The 16,653-nt window shown below is 32.4% G+C and overlaps 1 protein-coding gene across 1 annotated transcript; it reads right to left on the bottom strand.

The window, feature by feature from the left end:
* Window positions 1–925: 925 nt before the first annotated feature.
* On the bottom strand, window positions 926–15,135 carry LOC132563407 (adhesion G protein-coupled receptor B1-like). The gene is made up of 26 exons (XM_060228170.1): window positions 15,078–15,135; window positions 14,209–14,457; window positions 13,803–14,003; window positions 13,218–13,373; window positions 12,596–12,700; window positions 11,789–11,883; window positions 10,724–10,912; window positions 9,942–10,013; window positions 9,224–9,335; window positions 8,620–8,733; window positions 8,089–8,152; window positions 7,591–7,714; window positions 6,918–6,976; window positions 6,202–6,304; window positions 5,950–6,053; window positions 5,490–5,592; window positions 4,862–5,012; window positions 4,525–4,594; window positions 4,218–4,284; window positions 3,587–3,672; window positions 3,217–3,343; window positions 2,857–2,898; window positions 2,431–2,508; window positions 1,843–1,885; window positions 1,467–1,519; window positions 926–985 (listed from the first exon to the last, which is right to left on the bottom strand). Exons 1-26 carry the CDS (start codon window positions 15,133–15,135, stop codon window positions 926–928), a joined length of 2,685 nt encoding a protein of 894 aa, XP_060084153.1.
* Between the last annotated feature and the right edge of the window lie 1,518 nt (window positions 15,136–16,653).

Genomic DNA, 16,653 nt, shown 5'->3' with positions numbered 1-16,653 from the left:
AAAAAGAAAAATGTTGTTTTATTGCGTGTTTTAAGGCACTATATTTGAACACGTATGCGTGTCTCAGGGTGACATATTTGACAGGATATTTGACCCGGCCCGCTTGAAGAAAAAACAGTTAAACACTGACGTTGGATGTTTACATTCACAGTCCATATTATGTTTACGACCGCAAACATAGTTTGCAAAATTTGGGGATGGAGAATCTATTTCAGCAATTTTTTACGTATATAACCCAAGGGGAAAAATAGAATTCTGAAAAATGGCGGCATCCAGTGGTGGCTACCGCGAGGTGAGTGCAAATATTTGATAATATGAGATTAAAAATGAGAGAAAAAAAAACTCTTTTCTATATGGGTTTGTAGGATAGGGATATTCCACCCTCGGGATCACAAAATGTGGTAAAAACCCTCGGCAAGCCTCGGGTTTTACCATATTTTGTGACCCCTCGGGTGGAATATCCCTATCCTACATACCCATATAGAAAAGAGTCTTATATTATCTTATGAATAGTTATTTGAGAAAAATCAATAATATGAGAAGTCATTTGTCATAAAAAAAACAACCTGTATCGCAACAACCCTTTTCTGTCACTTTCTATAACTTAAATATAGTTGTTATAGCACATCTGTTTCATTGTTAGGCTATACAATTGATTTCGTCCAATCGGAAGACCGGAATCAAAATCTGCAATGATGCCGAAAAAAATTAGAAATCACACTCTTCTAATAACTGATATCATCCATGTAATGATAAACTGACCATATTTGATATCAACAGTACAAACGATACAAACAGTACTTCGGCATTCTCTTAATCTGTTACATTATACTAAATCTCTGTTTATCACATTCATTCTCCATCAGAATTTCTCGCACCAATTGTTCTAAATTGTCGTCCTTTCTTTGCGCGCAGTTTGTCTTTATCACCTGGAAGCCTTATTAGGAAATGCTGTAAAGGAATCGAAACGTCTGAGCACGCTTGCCTGTTATAAAAGAGAAAATTTAGATATAGGACTCTATCAGGATTTCATTTGAAAATGCAATACGTTACACTTTCTTGTTTGATATTTGTCTATGACATTGAATTATCCAATGATTGTTGGAATGCCTGCTGGTTTCGTTTCTATCAACCTGTATTCCTGTCTGAGAATGTAGCATTCTTGATTTCGATTGTCTACGAAGCAGAAGACGCTTACTTTTCTGGAACCCTTGGTCTAATTCTCCTCGCAACTTTGTTCTTTTACTAAATATTTATTTTGTTCATAGTTTGAATGTTTTTTTTTCAATATTGAGTTCGTTTTCCAGATTTCATTAAGTTGTCGAAATTCGATTATTCTTTTTATTTTCTTATTTTGTCCCGCATGATATTTTTACATAAATAAAGAAGATGTATTCTATTAAAATGGTTTCGATACCATTAACCACAATAAAAACTGCGTCAGAGCTTAGAAATGATTAACGTACTTGCTGATAGCTGGTTGCTTTTTTAAATGGTGTAGGAACTCCATTGGTCAGTGCTGTGAAATACATAATAAAGTATTTTTTATTATAAACATCATAGCATATACAATATATAAGCATAGAAAAATAGTATATCTATTAATTAATTGCAATGCCGATAAACAAATCAATGGTAAATACCATAGGGATATACCAGAATGTGTATGTTTTAACAAAATGAACCTTAGATTGACAGTCTGCTACATATACTGTCCAGGTGGATAATCTCTTTTAATACATCTTAAGAATTTTATCATTCAGTTGTTTCGTCTATCTAGGACTCATTACAGATGCTGAGTGTCTTAGAGGTGCTCGAGGAAAAATATAACATTATACATACCATATTTGTCTGTAGTGACGTTGCTGGGCTTCGTTTTGATAACCTAGAGTAAAAAAATGTTTTAAAATCAACGTTCAATAATTCAAATTTAACTTCTTGGAGACTGAGCGAAAGACAAACAGTTCAGATATAGTAGAGTTAAACAATGAATTTAACTGCATCATAGAACTGTATCGTCCTCTTAGAACTCGTCAGGAGGGATGCTGAGGATTGAATTTTAAAACTGTCAAATGTCAAGATAAAAGGGAAGGGTAGGAGGTTTGGGGATTGCTCTAGTCCAAAGATTCAATAAATTTTGTAATCTGACAGTTTTCAAAGGATGTTAAGTACATGTGAATATTCGGAACCGTGCTACTATTAGAATGAAATTAAATTTGGCATGCATGTTACTGCTGCAAATCTCGGAGACTAGAAGTCCACCAGCGTTATCTGCCAACTGCATTATAGAAGATTGTACAGGTGGAACACGAGTGAATAGCACCTTTTAATGCAAATTTAGTATCTCGATACAGTATTGAAAGCACTGTAGTACGTTTGAATCCTGAACAATAATATATAATTCAGACAACTTTTATGTCAACATATTACCTTTAATTTGTAATCCTCCTTTGAAGAAAGAACACCTGATGTTAACATTTTTATTTTGTTTTCCAACGCTCGGCGAATCTGTTGATAATACAATAACAGAAAAGAATATAATAACATAATTGTTTCATGTTGATTAAAACAGAAATCATAACTTGTCGCAAGTAACTAGGTAGAAACAGCGCTATTTCCCTCAATTTTCATAGATAAACTACTTTAAACGAATATTTTTTTGTCAAATCGTTTACAATTGAAAATAATATTTAATGCGGTGTAAATTAATCTGATAAAGCGTTGTCGAAATCTGTCTACCTTTCACTCGTGCTAGCTCTCAGATCATAGCTTCTGTATTTACATACATCATATAAAACGGATTTTCTGACGGATATCGAGATCGAAAACAGAAAATAAAAAATGTCTATCACTTACCGGTACGCTAAATACACAATAACACAAGAATATAAAGAAGCCCTGCAAAGAACCAAAAAATATTTCCAATTAAAATAATATCCACAAGTATTGTTTGAAATAATTCTTGGATCTCGAACGAAAATAAGAATTACTTAATCTAAACTGTTTCTTGATGATAATAATTATTGGCGAAAAGGGTTTTTTTTTTTAGATTAATTTCTGAATCATACATGTATAAATTTCCTTATAGTTATTTTCTACTAATATTCTGAACAAATGAATTCGTCTGCAATATTTTACTCTTTGATGAAAGAGTTGAATTGATTGATAAGAAAACTCAGAAACTCTACAAGTAAAATGTATGTTTTTGTACATTACCTGTAAGGAGTTAGCTATTGCGAAGATGTACTGGAACACAACAAAATCGGCATTCACTGCAAGTATTCCAAACAGCCATGTGACCCCCAAAACCGGAAGTAATATTGATATGCTCCGCACGCCAGTCCTTATAAAAGGTGAAAGATTAGTTACATATTAATTACAAACGAAATATGATGTTTTACTGTAATATTTTTCTCAAGAAATATTTCGTCTTGTCAACAAAAAAAGATTCATATTTAGTTTAAATCGCTCTATCGTGATTTTTCACCTAAAAGTTGGGTTTTGTTTTGTTTTTTGTTTTTTTGTTTTTTTTTTGTTAATATTTTAAAATTAATTTTCTGTTAGAAAACTACACTACAGTACTCACATGATTTTTTGTCTGCGTGTTTTCGTAACAATAAAATGTGACGAATAGATAGCCCTTTGCACACGAACAATAACAGCAATATTCATCTAGAAGAGAACAAATTCAAGGAAAAAATAAGGTACAATTACGATCGATATTAACATGTCTGACTTTATAGTCCCAGGATCAATTTAAGGGGTGGGGGTCGCTTTATAGTAGCTGCCTCATTTAACAACTGACTCGATGCCTAGGACAAAATGAGAACGGAAAATGGCCAGTCATTTCTAATCTTCAAAACAAAACGCAACGGGAAGGGAGCGTCAAAATACACATTCACCATCCTAGTACTAATTGTGCTATAATCGACCTCAGGCAGAATACTTCAGGATGTTGAACGACATTTTATGATGTTTTCCCTTTTATTTCATGTCTTTTCGGTTTACTTCAATTATTTTCAGATTTTGTTATTACTATGGTGTTGGTAATATGTTTTCATCACTCATTTATTAGATCATTGAAAGAGAAGCAGTAAAATACTGCTGCGGTCTACCATAGATTGTTCTTTCAGTATATTTAATATCAACACCATTTTACTGTTTTTGCTGTTTAAAACAAACTAATATACAAACAAACAAACAAAAACAATACTTACCAGTATTATTGCAATCACTGGACCCACAAATGAATAAAGAACACCATTTGAAATATTCAACCAACAACTGAAATTAAAATTCATTACTAATTTACTTTAACCTGATTTAAATGAAATTATTTGAGATCGGAAAATGGGAAAAGGAATTAAAATAAACAATTCAGTGACATACCAAAATTAAAACATTGCACTGATACGGATCAAAAGTTTTTATAAACTTTTATACATAAATTTTTTATGTTTGACTATATTTTTTTTTATAATTGATAATATGGAATATATACGCATATGAGATATCCTTACTAACTGGTACTGAGAATGGTATTTCTGGGCTCTTGTTATCCCTGCTGTGATTCCAACCACTAAAGCTGGGGTACCTGTGATGATTGTCGAAATTGAAATCATTTGATGGAAAATGATGACATAACTTATTTTCAGACGATTATCATGAACAAATCACGGAAAGTGCTAATTTTAATGGTGGTCTTCATTAAATAAATTAAAGAATGTATTATTTTTCAAACATTTTTAAAACGAGACAAACACTTTATAATTGAATGGAAACTGAGAAATAAGCAACTTCACAAATTACACATATGATATGTAATCAACACACTCGAATTTAAACATGGATCTATACCCACCCCAGCCGAATGCAAGGAGCCATTTGAGTTTTGACTTGGAGTAAAATACTATCGTCACAGACATCAGAAGAACACCGCCTTCTGCCAACATAAGACAAAACGTCGCAAGGAAGAAGTAGTGCAGCATTACTGCTATCGTGGTACACACAGCCTGTTGAGGGGAAGAAGAATTCATATAGAATTACAATTCCTATTCATGTGCGAAGTAAAGCCTGTTAGTTTGGACATGTAAAATTGGTTCTTGATAGCTGATAATCTGGATTGTGTGTATGGTAGAACCTTGCTACTCTCGACACTTTTGATCCAGAGAAAATTGTATGTCTCAAAACGTTTATGTGTGTGAAAAGTAGAACCCTGTTAGTCTGGAGACTTTGCTTTGTGTCTACTTTAGAACATTTTTAGTACGAACTATTTTGCATCTAAAGGAATCTTGTTTATCAGGACGAATTCGCTTCATCCATTTCACGGACAAATGGTTTGAATTCGAATTACTTACATATTTTTGTCTCATTTAAAACCAGCAAGGCACACTATGAGTGGTATTACGTGGAAATGCCATACTTTGCAAATAAGATTCCATATAAAGAGAAAAAAAATCGGCAATAAGTGAACGTGTGAACATACATACATCATTTTCAGTTTTGTCTATCCCTGTAAGAAACAATACATAGGACACTGTCAACGCTACACAGAGGTTCATCAGCAGACGAGTTTGGTCATTCTTCACATGCCTGTAAATATAAAAGGCGGCACTTGTGCATCATATTACGATTCAATTTATAACAAAAATGTCATGGAAATTTAAATGTTTTGTTAGATCGAAGCAGAGAGTGATAATAAGAGGGAACAGAAACAACGGATACTTAGCTTTATGTTTGTTTGCTGAACGTCATTCATGCCCTTCTCCTCACATTTGTGTAACCTTAGTTATCTGTGCTTAATTCACTTCTCGATAATACTTAATATTGATAAAGGAGCATTGTAAATGTGGACACTTATGATTTTTAAAAATATTAATTAAAATAATTACGATATGTTTGTCATTGACACCTTCTCGGTGAAAACGAGATTTGATGTTTACTGCATACCTCCATAATACTAGGTAGGTTAACATGGTAAGCACCGTCCCCGCCACCGATATACTGCAGCCAACTATAGTGATCATCTTAAGGTTTATCAATGTCAGTTCATCCTATAAATAGAACAAAAAACAAATCAAAATGTTTCTTGATTCGTGGTTTCTTTTCTTTCATTGGGGTTTCGACTCTTCTTGTAATTTCGTTCCTATTTATTTTACTTGGGAATTTTAGATCTTTTCAACATCCATTGGCACCACTTACCAGAATTTGTATGGGACTCATCAGTACGGCGAAATTGGTCAGATGCTCACAATGACATGAATCGTTTACTCGTCGACAGCCTTTACTTGACCAGCCTGGAGACCTGTAAGTTAGTAATTTAGTTAGTAAGTATTAATTAGTAAGTTAGTGTTAGTAATTTGCACTAAAGAATCTATTTACAGCAGGTAGTGCTCTTTATTGATAATGTCTGTCGTTTGTAAATTGTGTTTTATTACAGGGTATGACTAAGAAAGTGCGTGGAGAATTACAAAACATATTTTCATAGAAATATGTGCCGTTTTCTGCTAACTGTCTCGTTAACCTGTTTTTAAAAAAAACACATGAGTAAGTAGCTCATTTCATAGTAATTCAGTTTTAGTTAAAATATAGCTAGCGGAATTTTAGAGTATCATTAAGTAAATTGAATTCTGCTGTTTAACAATAGCGTTAATAGTTTGCCAACACTAATTTCTTATTTAGTTTCCATAAACATTACACTTGAATTTTTACTTGAATGCACTGAAATAAATAATGAAGTAGTAAACTTATATTTGCACCACATACTGTTATTAAAATCAAAGTACTCATGCATACATTTTTCAATATTTTCATGCATGAGACGTTGCAGACAATATATATACTAACAACGACATATTCACACTTGATAATTGTACAAACAAAGCATGCTATTTACATGATATACAGAAAATACAAACTTTTTTGCTCCAAAATCCCAAAATACGCATTTTGTATTCAGCTCACCAGTCAGGTTATTCTGGAAGACAATGTTAAACATTATTTAAACAATACAGCATTCACTGAAAAATCTTAAGGTAGTCTTACACAAATCATGAGAACAAATTCGAAATCCTATTTTAATGAAAGTTTAAAAAAAAGAAAGAATCCAACTAACGAAATACAAGTACCCTAGATTTTAACAGTTTTGAAGCAGATTAACTCCACAATTGAAAACTCCCTTTCAATCGTATGACAGTTTCTTATTGTTTAGTATTGTTGTAACTCGATATGACCTTAATAGCCAAACATACAGAAAAAATAGAAATGAAAATATTTAATCAACAATTTTGAGCGATGTTATGGATGGAAATATTTAGAACATGGAAATTTTACTCGACTTGTACGAGCAAGCAACGGTTAACTTGTCATGGAAATAGCTCGATCGTGCATTACTGTAGGCGCATTTTATTTGAAGCATTATCCTTTTAATACATTGTCACCTTTTACAAATAATAAATTGATAAATTTCCAAAAACACAAATTATTTTTATAACTTCATGAAAAAAAGTAATCAGCTCGATAACATTTCAAAGAAACGGTTTAAGTGCGAAAAGACATGAAATTGTTTCAATTTCTTTAGGAGACAAATACCTTTCGTATCAACTTTTCTGTGTCAAAGTTCAAAACAACAGGCGTAGACAGATGGTTGGTAGTCATTCCAGATCCAATTGAAAGGGAGATAACTTCGGATGAATACTCCGGTACACCACGGTTACTAAAAATTCACCCCACAAATACTTAAATCTTTATTATTTTAGTTCAGGGTTTCATTGGAGAAAAACGTTGGCAATATAGTAAAAAGTTGTGTTTCTGTTGAAAAAAATACTTATTGCAACATAGAACTTTTACTGGAAATACATCAATTTTCAATTGTGAATAATTTTCAATCTGAATAGCACTTATGAAGTTTTTTTTCATAATTGATATGGAGTCCGTACCTTTGAACATAATTGTTTATGTAAGAAACATCTAGAATAGTATCGATTATCGTTAATCATTTTGCTAATTTGAAGTTAGTAACCTAATGTAATGCTTGTAAGAGCAGCATGATTCTTTAGAGATCGTCATCTTTATATAAGAAATATATACCTGCTACTCCGAGGAAGGAATCCTGAAATCGTTCTGTAAAATGCGGCTGTGTACGTAATATCACCTAAAATAAAGATAATAAGATTTACTGACTAATAAGTCATGATACTTTGTATGTCAAATGATAATATCAAGTAATGTTGAACTGTTACTGCTGATCAACCAAACAGAAAAAGCATATAAGTTTTTATCTAAATACAAGATGTATATGGAAATGAGAAAAGTGTCTTTATGATACTGCTTTATATAAAATGTATAGCAAAAAAGCCAAATCTAATGGTGAATTGTGATATTCAGAATAAATTTTCCTCAGCTTTAACATTTTTTCCCGGGTACCTCTACCTCTGTGTCGTTACGGAGAAAAATAAAAAGTTCCAACAGTTTAAATTTTACGATGAAACTCAAGCATAATATATTCTTGTTGTTTTTCAGGCGCGAAGTTGAGACTGGGCGAAAATGAAGAGTCGTCTGCGAATTCGATAGATGACCTTAACAAATGTTTCTCAGTACACGGTATTTGGCAATACATACTTGCAGATTCGGAGTCCAGGTTCAGAGAAATACCAACATCCGAGCCAGTTAATGTCTGCTCGGGATAAAAATTAATCATACGGACTGTTGCATCGATTTTTCTGAATTCCACATCTACAAGTATAGAACAAGGAGAGGAAAACATTTGACGTGCATAATACCAGTGCTATATAACATTTTGATGATTTAACGCTTTATTATTTTTCAATAAAGAATAATAAAACAAAATCAAGATACGGAGATTCACTTAATCAATAATTCATTCTTATAATTTCTTATTTTGGGGAGAAATATTGTTTTCACCTAAAATAAGAAACGTACATGAGAAGTAACTTCCTAAAAATATCCACAATCAAAATTTGCACCTCATTGTCTTATGGAATGTCTATAGTTTAGTTTTTATTCACCATATTTAGTTAAAAACATATATAAAATTCCTGCATTTTAAAAATAAGAACAAATAAAAATGGTAAGTAAATAATTAATTGAATGAATGAATAAACATATAAATATATAATTGAATGAATAAATGAATAAAGATAAATAAATAAATAAAAAATGTGACAAGATAAGAAAATTGTAATACATTGTATCTATTACTTACTGATATTACTTCTGTTCAGAATAATCAGATTGCCTGTTGGAAGATTTCGTGTAACAATGCATCCAAAATTTTCAATTATTTTCATTAGGTTACCGGCAACTGCGTCAGAACTCTAGCAATAGAAATAAATGTTTATAGCCATGAATTGAACTAACAGGATACTGTTTTAAAAACTTATTTTATAAGTCAAACGTTGAAATCACTGACGCTATTTTTTCGAAAAAATATCTTCGTGAGTATTTCTATTGTTCCTGTTTCCCCCTCATTTCATCAGTTTTTATTTTGTTTTTTTCCCTTAACATTTCCGTTTTGTCCGTTTTTGCTTGAGTTGTGCATTTCTTTTATTTACCTGGCGAAATACAAAAACAACAAAGAAAATACTGAAATTTCTCCAGAATCATGAATGAAAGTTAAATTCGATTACACGGACAAAATATGAACAAAGGAAAGATTTACATGGAGACTTATGGAAAATGTGCAAAGCAAATAAGCCATGTAATCCGGTAGAACATGTGTCTTCTGCTTCATCAACGACACCCAACATGTAAATCTTTGTCAAGTAAGTTATGTTAACAAGGTTAAGAACAACAGAACCATCAGTCACACTAACAAGTACCAGACAGTTTCAACTTAATATTGCACATAGATAGAACATTCCGTCAAAGATCCTGATGTTGACTATACAACTTTCCTATAATGGTATCCGTTGTGTAGTTACCTTATCGTTGACTTCGCTCCAAGTAACCTGGTAATCTGGTGCAAGCATGTCATTGATGATACCAACAAAGACCTGCAATTAAATCAAAGTGACACCATTCTGCTATTACAAATAAGAAAATGATTAGCATTGATTGTAATGCAATGAAGAAATGGCGAAAAATGACAAAACATGAATATGGAAAATGAATGTATGTACTCCACGATGAATGACTACACTCAGATCTTGTGTTGTTAATGAATCGACAGGTCACAATATTTATCAATACCAATACATTATAAAACACTTTTCGATAAGTCGATACTTCTAGAAACACTTATACAAGAAAGTTTATTATATAAATTTAATTTGATATTTTCTCCTACCAAACTGACATCAAACAAGCAATAGAACAGACAAAGAAGAAGAGAATTCACACTTCATCCTTCCTACCCATATTACAACCAATCGACATTCTTACCGTGGCAGTTTAAGTGATTTTAGCGCAATGTTTTAGTGAGGAAATCGTCACATTTTTTCATGTACAATTTTTTTTTTGAAAATGATTTTAGTGTTGATATTTTGGAGTTTCAACAGATAACTCAATGTGATTGATATCGCACGCGCTGAGATTGTCAAGTTACGACTGGAGTAGTTCGTTCGTCCATCATCTGAGGAAGGTAAGACACAGTTGTTGAATATGAAACACCTAACGATTTAAAAATGAGCCGAAACGTCAACAGTTATCAACAACAACTATTTTCTGTATTATACAAGGGTGAGAATGTTTTTCATTCCGTTACCTGTTCGTTTACGATAACGTTGTCAGCAGTATTGCTCATGATACTGACGACTCTTTCTAAGATTGTTGTTGTGGAGTTGAGGTCACCTGAGGTCAAACTTTCTGAATTTGCTGTAACAGCCGATATACTTGATATAACAGTATTTATGACTGATTCTGTATTCCCAGGTGTACTCTCCAGGTGAAGGATCTAGAGAAAAATAAATTGAAATAAAAACGTAATTGTCCAAAAAGTAAATAAATGGATTTTCAAAATCAATTTTTCAGTAAGAAAAGAACATCAAAATTATTCAGAAGTGGAGAAGGCATGTTAAAATGGAATATTATAGCACACAATATGAGAAAGAGTATTTAAATAAAGTCTTTAGTGTCCTAGCGTGTATAAGGAAATGTGAGAGGGGAATCCCCTGTAATTTAATGTGTGACTTCACGATTTTCATATGGGCGTGTACGCTTTAACTACATGGACTCCTTTGCTCAATCTCACTATGTCCGTTTGATAAACCTTTGCGATTTATGATTTATGATAGCTAACTCATATACCTGGAAAGATGTCTATATCGCAATTTGAATGATGTATATATCATATTGGAATTTATTTGAATATCGTCAATCATGAAATTTCCCAATCTAGTTTTATTTCTACCTCATTTGCCGTCGTAGTGCCAGCAACTTAAGCATCTAGCATCACTGAAGGATGAAACACCTTTGTGACTAACTCCAAAGTGATATTCATCTGTCATTCGTTTGTATAATCTATATAACTGGCGTCACTTACACTGTAAGATATTTCTCAAATATCAAAAAGGTCAAGCCTTTGTTATGATGGATATTTGTTATCTGTCATGCTAATAAGCTTTTAAAAAGTGTTTTCTTGATCATCTGTCAAGAATTATTTTGAAAGCGACATTTGAATCATTGGTTCAAATAATAATAGCTTAATTAAGATCAGTCAAAAATGCTTTCCCTGGTGAGATGGCTATTCTATCGAAGAGTTGAAATCAGTGTACTTTGTTTTTCTATACATTATATTTCTTATTGTTACGTTCTAGCGGATGTTTCTTACATCTTCTAGCGCTGACTGAATCTCCTGTCTAACACAGTCTATTTCGATGACGATTCCCCAAACACCATTGTCTTCGCACAGACGTTCTGTAATACCTTTAAGCAAAATCAAACAAAGCAAACAGAAAGACGATTTACATTCTACTAATAATTTTATGAAGTTGAGCTCTTTCTTGAACTAAGTCGATCAATTTGCTTTTCGTGACTCTTGGCATACTGAGTGACGTCTTGAAATATCACGATGAAAAAATATGTAACGAAGTTTCGCAGTTCTTAACAAAAGCTAATGTAAGAGATGATGAAGACATATTAGAAAAACTACCCGTACTACAAACCGCATTGCTGTTCTTTCTGAACAATTCATGCAAAATCATTGACTCAAGATATTATTTTCTAAATATATCCACGAAAGGAATCCTCATATGTCTGGTTGCACGTTTTAAGTTTACAGTCTGTAGCTGCGTGCTGTGGCCTACTTTAATAAAAGTGAGATTGACACATTTTCGTTATAATTAACCCGTACTATTTTCCTTTACATTAATTGAAGGATCTCAGTCATCGGAATATTTGGCCTACTTCTATGTGATTTAATCACGCGGACATTGTATTTCTAAGGATACATAGTCACCTATACGGGACCTGTAGTTAACGTATCTGAAAATTATCTTGTGGGAATTATTATACACATCATTCTTGTTTGCGGTCATGTTTTGTATCAGTGGATTGAGATTTGTTGTGTCATCGAATACTTGTTTCTCTACAATTGTTATAAACAACGTTTATTTAGCTAATGATTATGTAATTATACCTGTGAAGTTGGACCTGCACGGCTGCATTACTAAAGTTCCTGCAGGTGTTTTAACCCAAGTAAGTCCCGTTCTGTTATCAAATTCTTCTATACAAAAGGTTGTACCTAAAAAAAGATATATGAATTCTTGGCATATATTTCTTATTTAGACATGGTGTATACATTATGTATTGATTAGCTTGTGACCAAACTAATGATTCATTCATCCATACCAACGTCGATAAACCTTAGTCTTTTTCTCATTTGTTTTATGTTTTTGTATATCAATTTTTAGAAAAAATTACATTAAAAATGATTCCCTTTGTTTATATTATCTTCACATTTTGATTCTAAAACATGTCAAAATTTAATTTTTCGTGTTATGTAATAAAGAAATAACCGAATAACTTCAGAGTTTATGAAATTTGTCTAAAACTTCTATTACAATTTTTCTTGTCAAGGCATGCATGCATAAAAAACGACTTTTTCTATAAAACGTCGTATTGAATGAAGATCCTTCATTAAAAAATTAAGAATCCTGGGCACATTTTCCCCCAATAATAAGCGAAAGAACGACAGAAAGCTGAACTGAAATCAATAAGGGACAAAAAAAGAAACGTTCATTTCAACTTTCTAGGCTTACCTTTTGTTCTATATACCTCTAACCTGCTGACGTGTTTCATGTTTGCACATGCGTCATCATAGCCTCGTGCACCACATCCGTATCGTCCACTGTCCCTTAAAGTCACCCTAGTTAAGTTAAGGGTAGATACACCCTTAACATCAATATGACTCGTATCTGAAAAGGTGATTTGATGCCACTATTGGAGTTATAGAGCCAGGGTGATTGCAAGTTTGACATAAAACAATTTGTGCAATGTCTGTAAAAATAAATGACAATGTGATAGGAAGGATCTTGATTTCTTTATATGTGTATTTTTCAAACTCGGGAAAATGAGAGTTCTAAACTAACTTACTGTTCCTGAATGATCACCCTACGACAAATATCGCGTTGAAAAAGACATCAAACTATACTTCCAGTCTTTTTCTTTCTTTTTTTTTTTTTTTTTTTGAAATATTTTCCCTTTCTTTCTTTCTTTCTTTCTTTCTTTCTTTAATATATTTTGATCGGTTATCTTGACATCAACCCACTGCAATTTTACTTCTGTTATGAAGTATTTTAATCGAAGAATATAATGTTAAATTATTCATTTATGTATATATTTACTTTGAATTTCATCGGAGCCATGACACCACTTGAATGTATCATTGAAGAGCCGAAGATGTTCATTTGTGATGTTACAAACAATGATGGCGTCACTTCCTTTTTCTACAGCCTTAAATAAAGGGGAGATCACTACCTTTGGAAGTGGTATAATATGGATGGAATAAAGTATTGTCATTCCTCGAACGCGGCAAGCGATAGAATCTGAAATGGTTGTAAAAAAAATATTGTTTTTATTCAATATACGATGAATCAACAATATCCTGCGATAATGACTTCAGAATATTCTGTTATGTATTCTGTTTTATTAATACATTGTGACGTCAGAGGACACTTTTACTAACATAATAAATATCACTGATGAGAAAAGAGAAGAAAATTTATATTCTAATTAACGTTATTGCCATACTCTCATCTCGCACGGTTATTGGATTTATCGTAAGCGTTGAATATAGTCCTGTTTCGTTGGTGACGTCATGTATTTGAAATCTCGATGATGGAACGATGATAGATATTTCTCGTCCTGATGTAAAGTCCCATTTGATTGGTCCACAATCGGCAGACACAAAAAAGTGACAGAACAGCGATACACTTTGTCCTTCTTCATACAATGGGTCTTCAAATTCCCTTAGAAAGCTAATCTCATCGGTTGGACACTCTAAAAATATATAATTGTGCACAAAAACGTTTCATTACGTATATTTATAGTATTTTGAAAAAAAAAATACGCTGATCACTTAAAAAAATTGTTCTGATCTATCATTTTAGAAATGTTAATTTCTTAACAGAATTCTTGCTCGGATAATGAATATTAATTCATTAGTTTATTTACATTTTTTTTCATTTATGTATGTATTTTTATCATTATTTTCATTATTTTTTCCATCCAATCAGAATTATATCACGAGTTTCATTATAAAACAAATATATAGTATGCAAAATTGTAGGATTGTATAACATTTGCAGATCAGCATTAAGTTTTACATCTGGAATATTAGGTATCTGGCCCCACTTGTATAAAACATCTCAACTTGAGATTTCCTCAAGTCGAGATTTTCCTCAGCTGATATCTCCTCAAAAACGGCTTGTATAAAATTTTCTCAAGGAACAGGAGGAAGGCATCGGCTAGGATGTCCTGAAATTCCTTGAGGAATTTTCATACAAGATATTTTTAAGGAGATATCAGCTGAGGAAAATCTCGACTTGAGGAAATCTCAAGTTGAGATGATTTATACAAGTGGGGCCAGGAACCTTTATTTTTTACATTATTTGCCATACCTGCGCCTCTAGAGGCTTTGATCCACAACAAACACAATGCAATTTGATGAAGTTTCATGTCAGTTATTCCTCACTGCAATTAAAACATGTTCTTGTATTCGTGATAAAGTTTTCTATCCCGTCGGACAGAAATATCCTCACTTCCAGTGAGAGTAAGATATATCTGTTTTTCCAAGGTAAGATAGACTGTACACAGAGAACATTAACATGTACTAACACTTAAATTGTGATTTTGGGACGTGAGAGACTGATTGATGTTGACAGTTTAAGATAAGTTTAATATTATTGTAAGACTGTGTATAATTATCTTTGTATACAAATCTATTTAAGATAAATTAGGTCAATGATATATATCATTATGATTGTTTTTTAGCATGTATGATGTAGATTACAAATTAGTAAAAGTACAAACATAAGTCTTTATGTACATTCTGTTTCCATATTTTGCTAACATATATTTGTTCTGTGATTCTATTTGTGGAATGTTGGTGATAAGAGTTAGAAAAAGGATAAGTCCCTAGTATGAGGTAAGGACAGAGAAATATCTATCTGACATATCAATCTCCTCCTCGGGTAGAAATTCCTCTGTCCTACCCTCAATGATGACTTTAATGAATAAGCAATGTAGTACTATTATATTATCATGTTCCAATCTGTGTATCTTGTTCTGTTCTATCATTTCTCAATTTGATCTATAGTGTTTTCTTGTTTAGTTCGGCTATCTCACATGGATTTGTTATCAATAACTCGTCTGTAGTGTTTTCCGGTTTAGTTATGATATCTTACATCGCTCTATTATCTCGATCTGGTCTGTTTTCTCGTTTAGTTCTGCTATGTCACATCGATCTGTTATTTCAATCTAATCTGTTTTCTCGTTTGTTCTACGATCTCACTTCGATCCTTTATCTCGAACAGATCTGTTATGTAGTTAGATTTTATTTTATCAGCTTGATCTTGTATTAAATAGTGTATCATTATATATATATATATATATATATATATATATATATATACATGATCTTTATATATTTCTCGAACTGAAATTAAATACGTAGCTTTGAACTAAATATTCTCTCCTCGTACAGTCTACATTTTTTCACGTCATTTTATCTATATTTTTTATATTGATATGCTCTAAGTAATCCATCCTAAGTGTGACTTGCGCATGCGTAAAGGATGGCTATGATTCTGCAAAAAAGAGAGGATAGATGAAATCTAAGTGAAAAAATGTATGTAAGGATGTCTGATAAAAGCAGGGATTATATGACCTGGTGTTTCAGAATATTATGCGTCTTCTGTTTCCTTGACAAGAAAATTACAACATGCAAACGAGACAATTACTGGAGAAATAAGATATAAACAAGGAGAATACAGGGTATTTCAGAGATAGCTGCTTCATCGACTACAGTCCTCGTATATGTACAAGCTTGATACAGGCACATGGAGGTTGATATAAAATGACGGGGACGTTTAAGGTCGTCGTGATGATCTCACTGACGTAAGACTTGCTTAATGCTCGTTAGTTTGCCTGTTGGTACAAGTGTTGCTCTCAGTTGGGAATGTAACACTACTTACT

This window comes from Ylistrum balloti, unplaced genomic scaffold (genome assembly GCF_031769215.1).
Source record: "Ylistrum balloti isolate Yb309-2 unplaced genomic scaffold, AGI_CSIRO_Ybal_v1 Utg371710, whole genome shotgun sequence".
Lineage (NCBI taxonomy): Eukaryota > Metazoa > Mollusca > Bivalvia > Pectinida > Pectinidae > Ylistrum > Ylistrum balloti.
The sequence above is the reverse complement of the archived record's forward strand: the minus strand, read 5'-3'. Positions and strand labels throughout refer to the sequence as shown.

What these genes read in the sequence shown, in the direction of transcription:
- LOC132563407 (XM_060228170.1), bottom strand. Translation starts at nt 15,135, where the DNA reads ATGAAACTTCATCAAATTGCATTGTGTTTGTTGTGGATCAAAGCCTCT. An exon ending in TAGACAAAACTGAAAATGAT is followed by an intron (nt 5,013 to 5,489) that starts GTATGTATGTTC and finishes TCCCCTCAACAG; the next exon opens with GCTGTGTGTACCACGATAGC. An exon ending in CGTCACTACAGACAAATATG is followed by an intron (nt 1,520 to 1,842) that starts GTATGTATAATG and finishes TGTATTTCACAG; the next exon opens with CACTGACCAATGGAGTTCCT.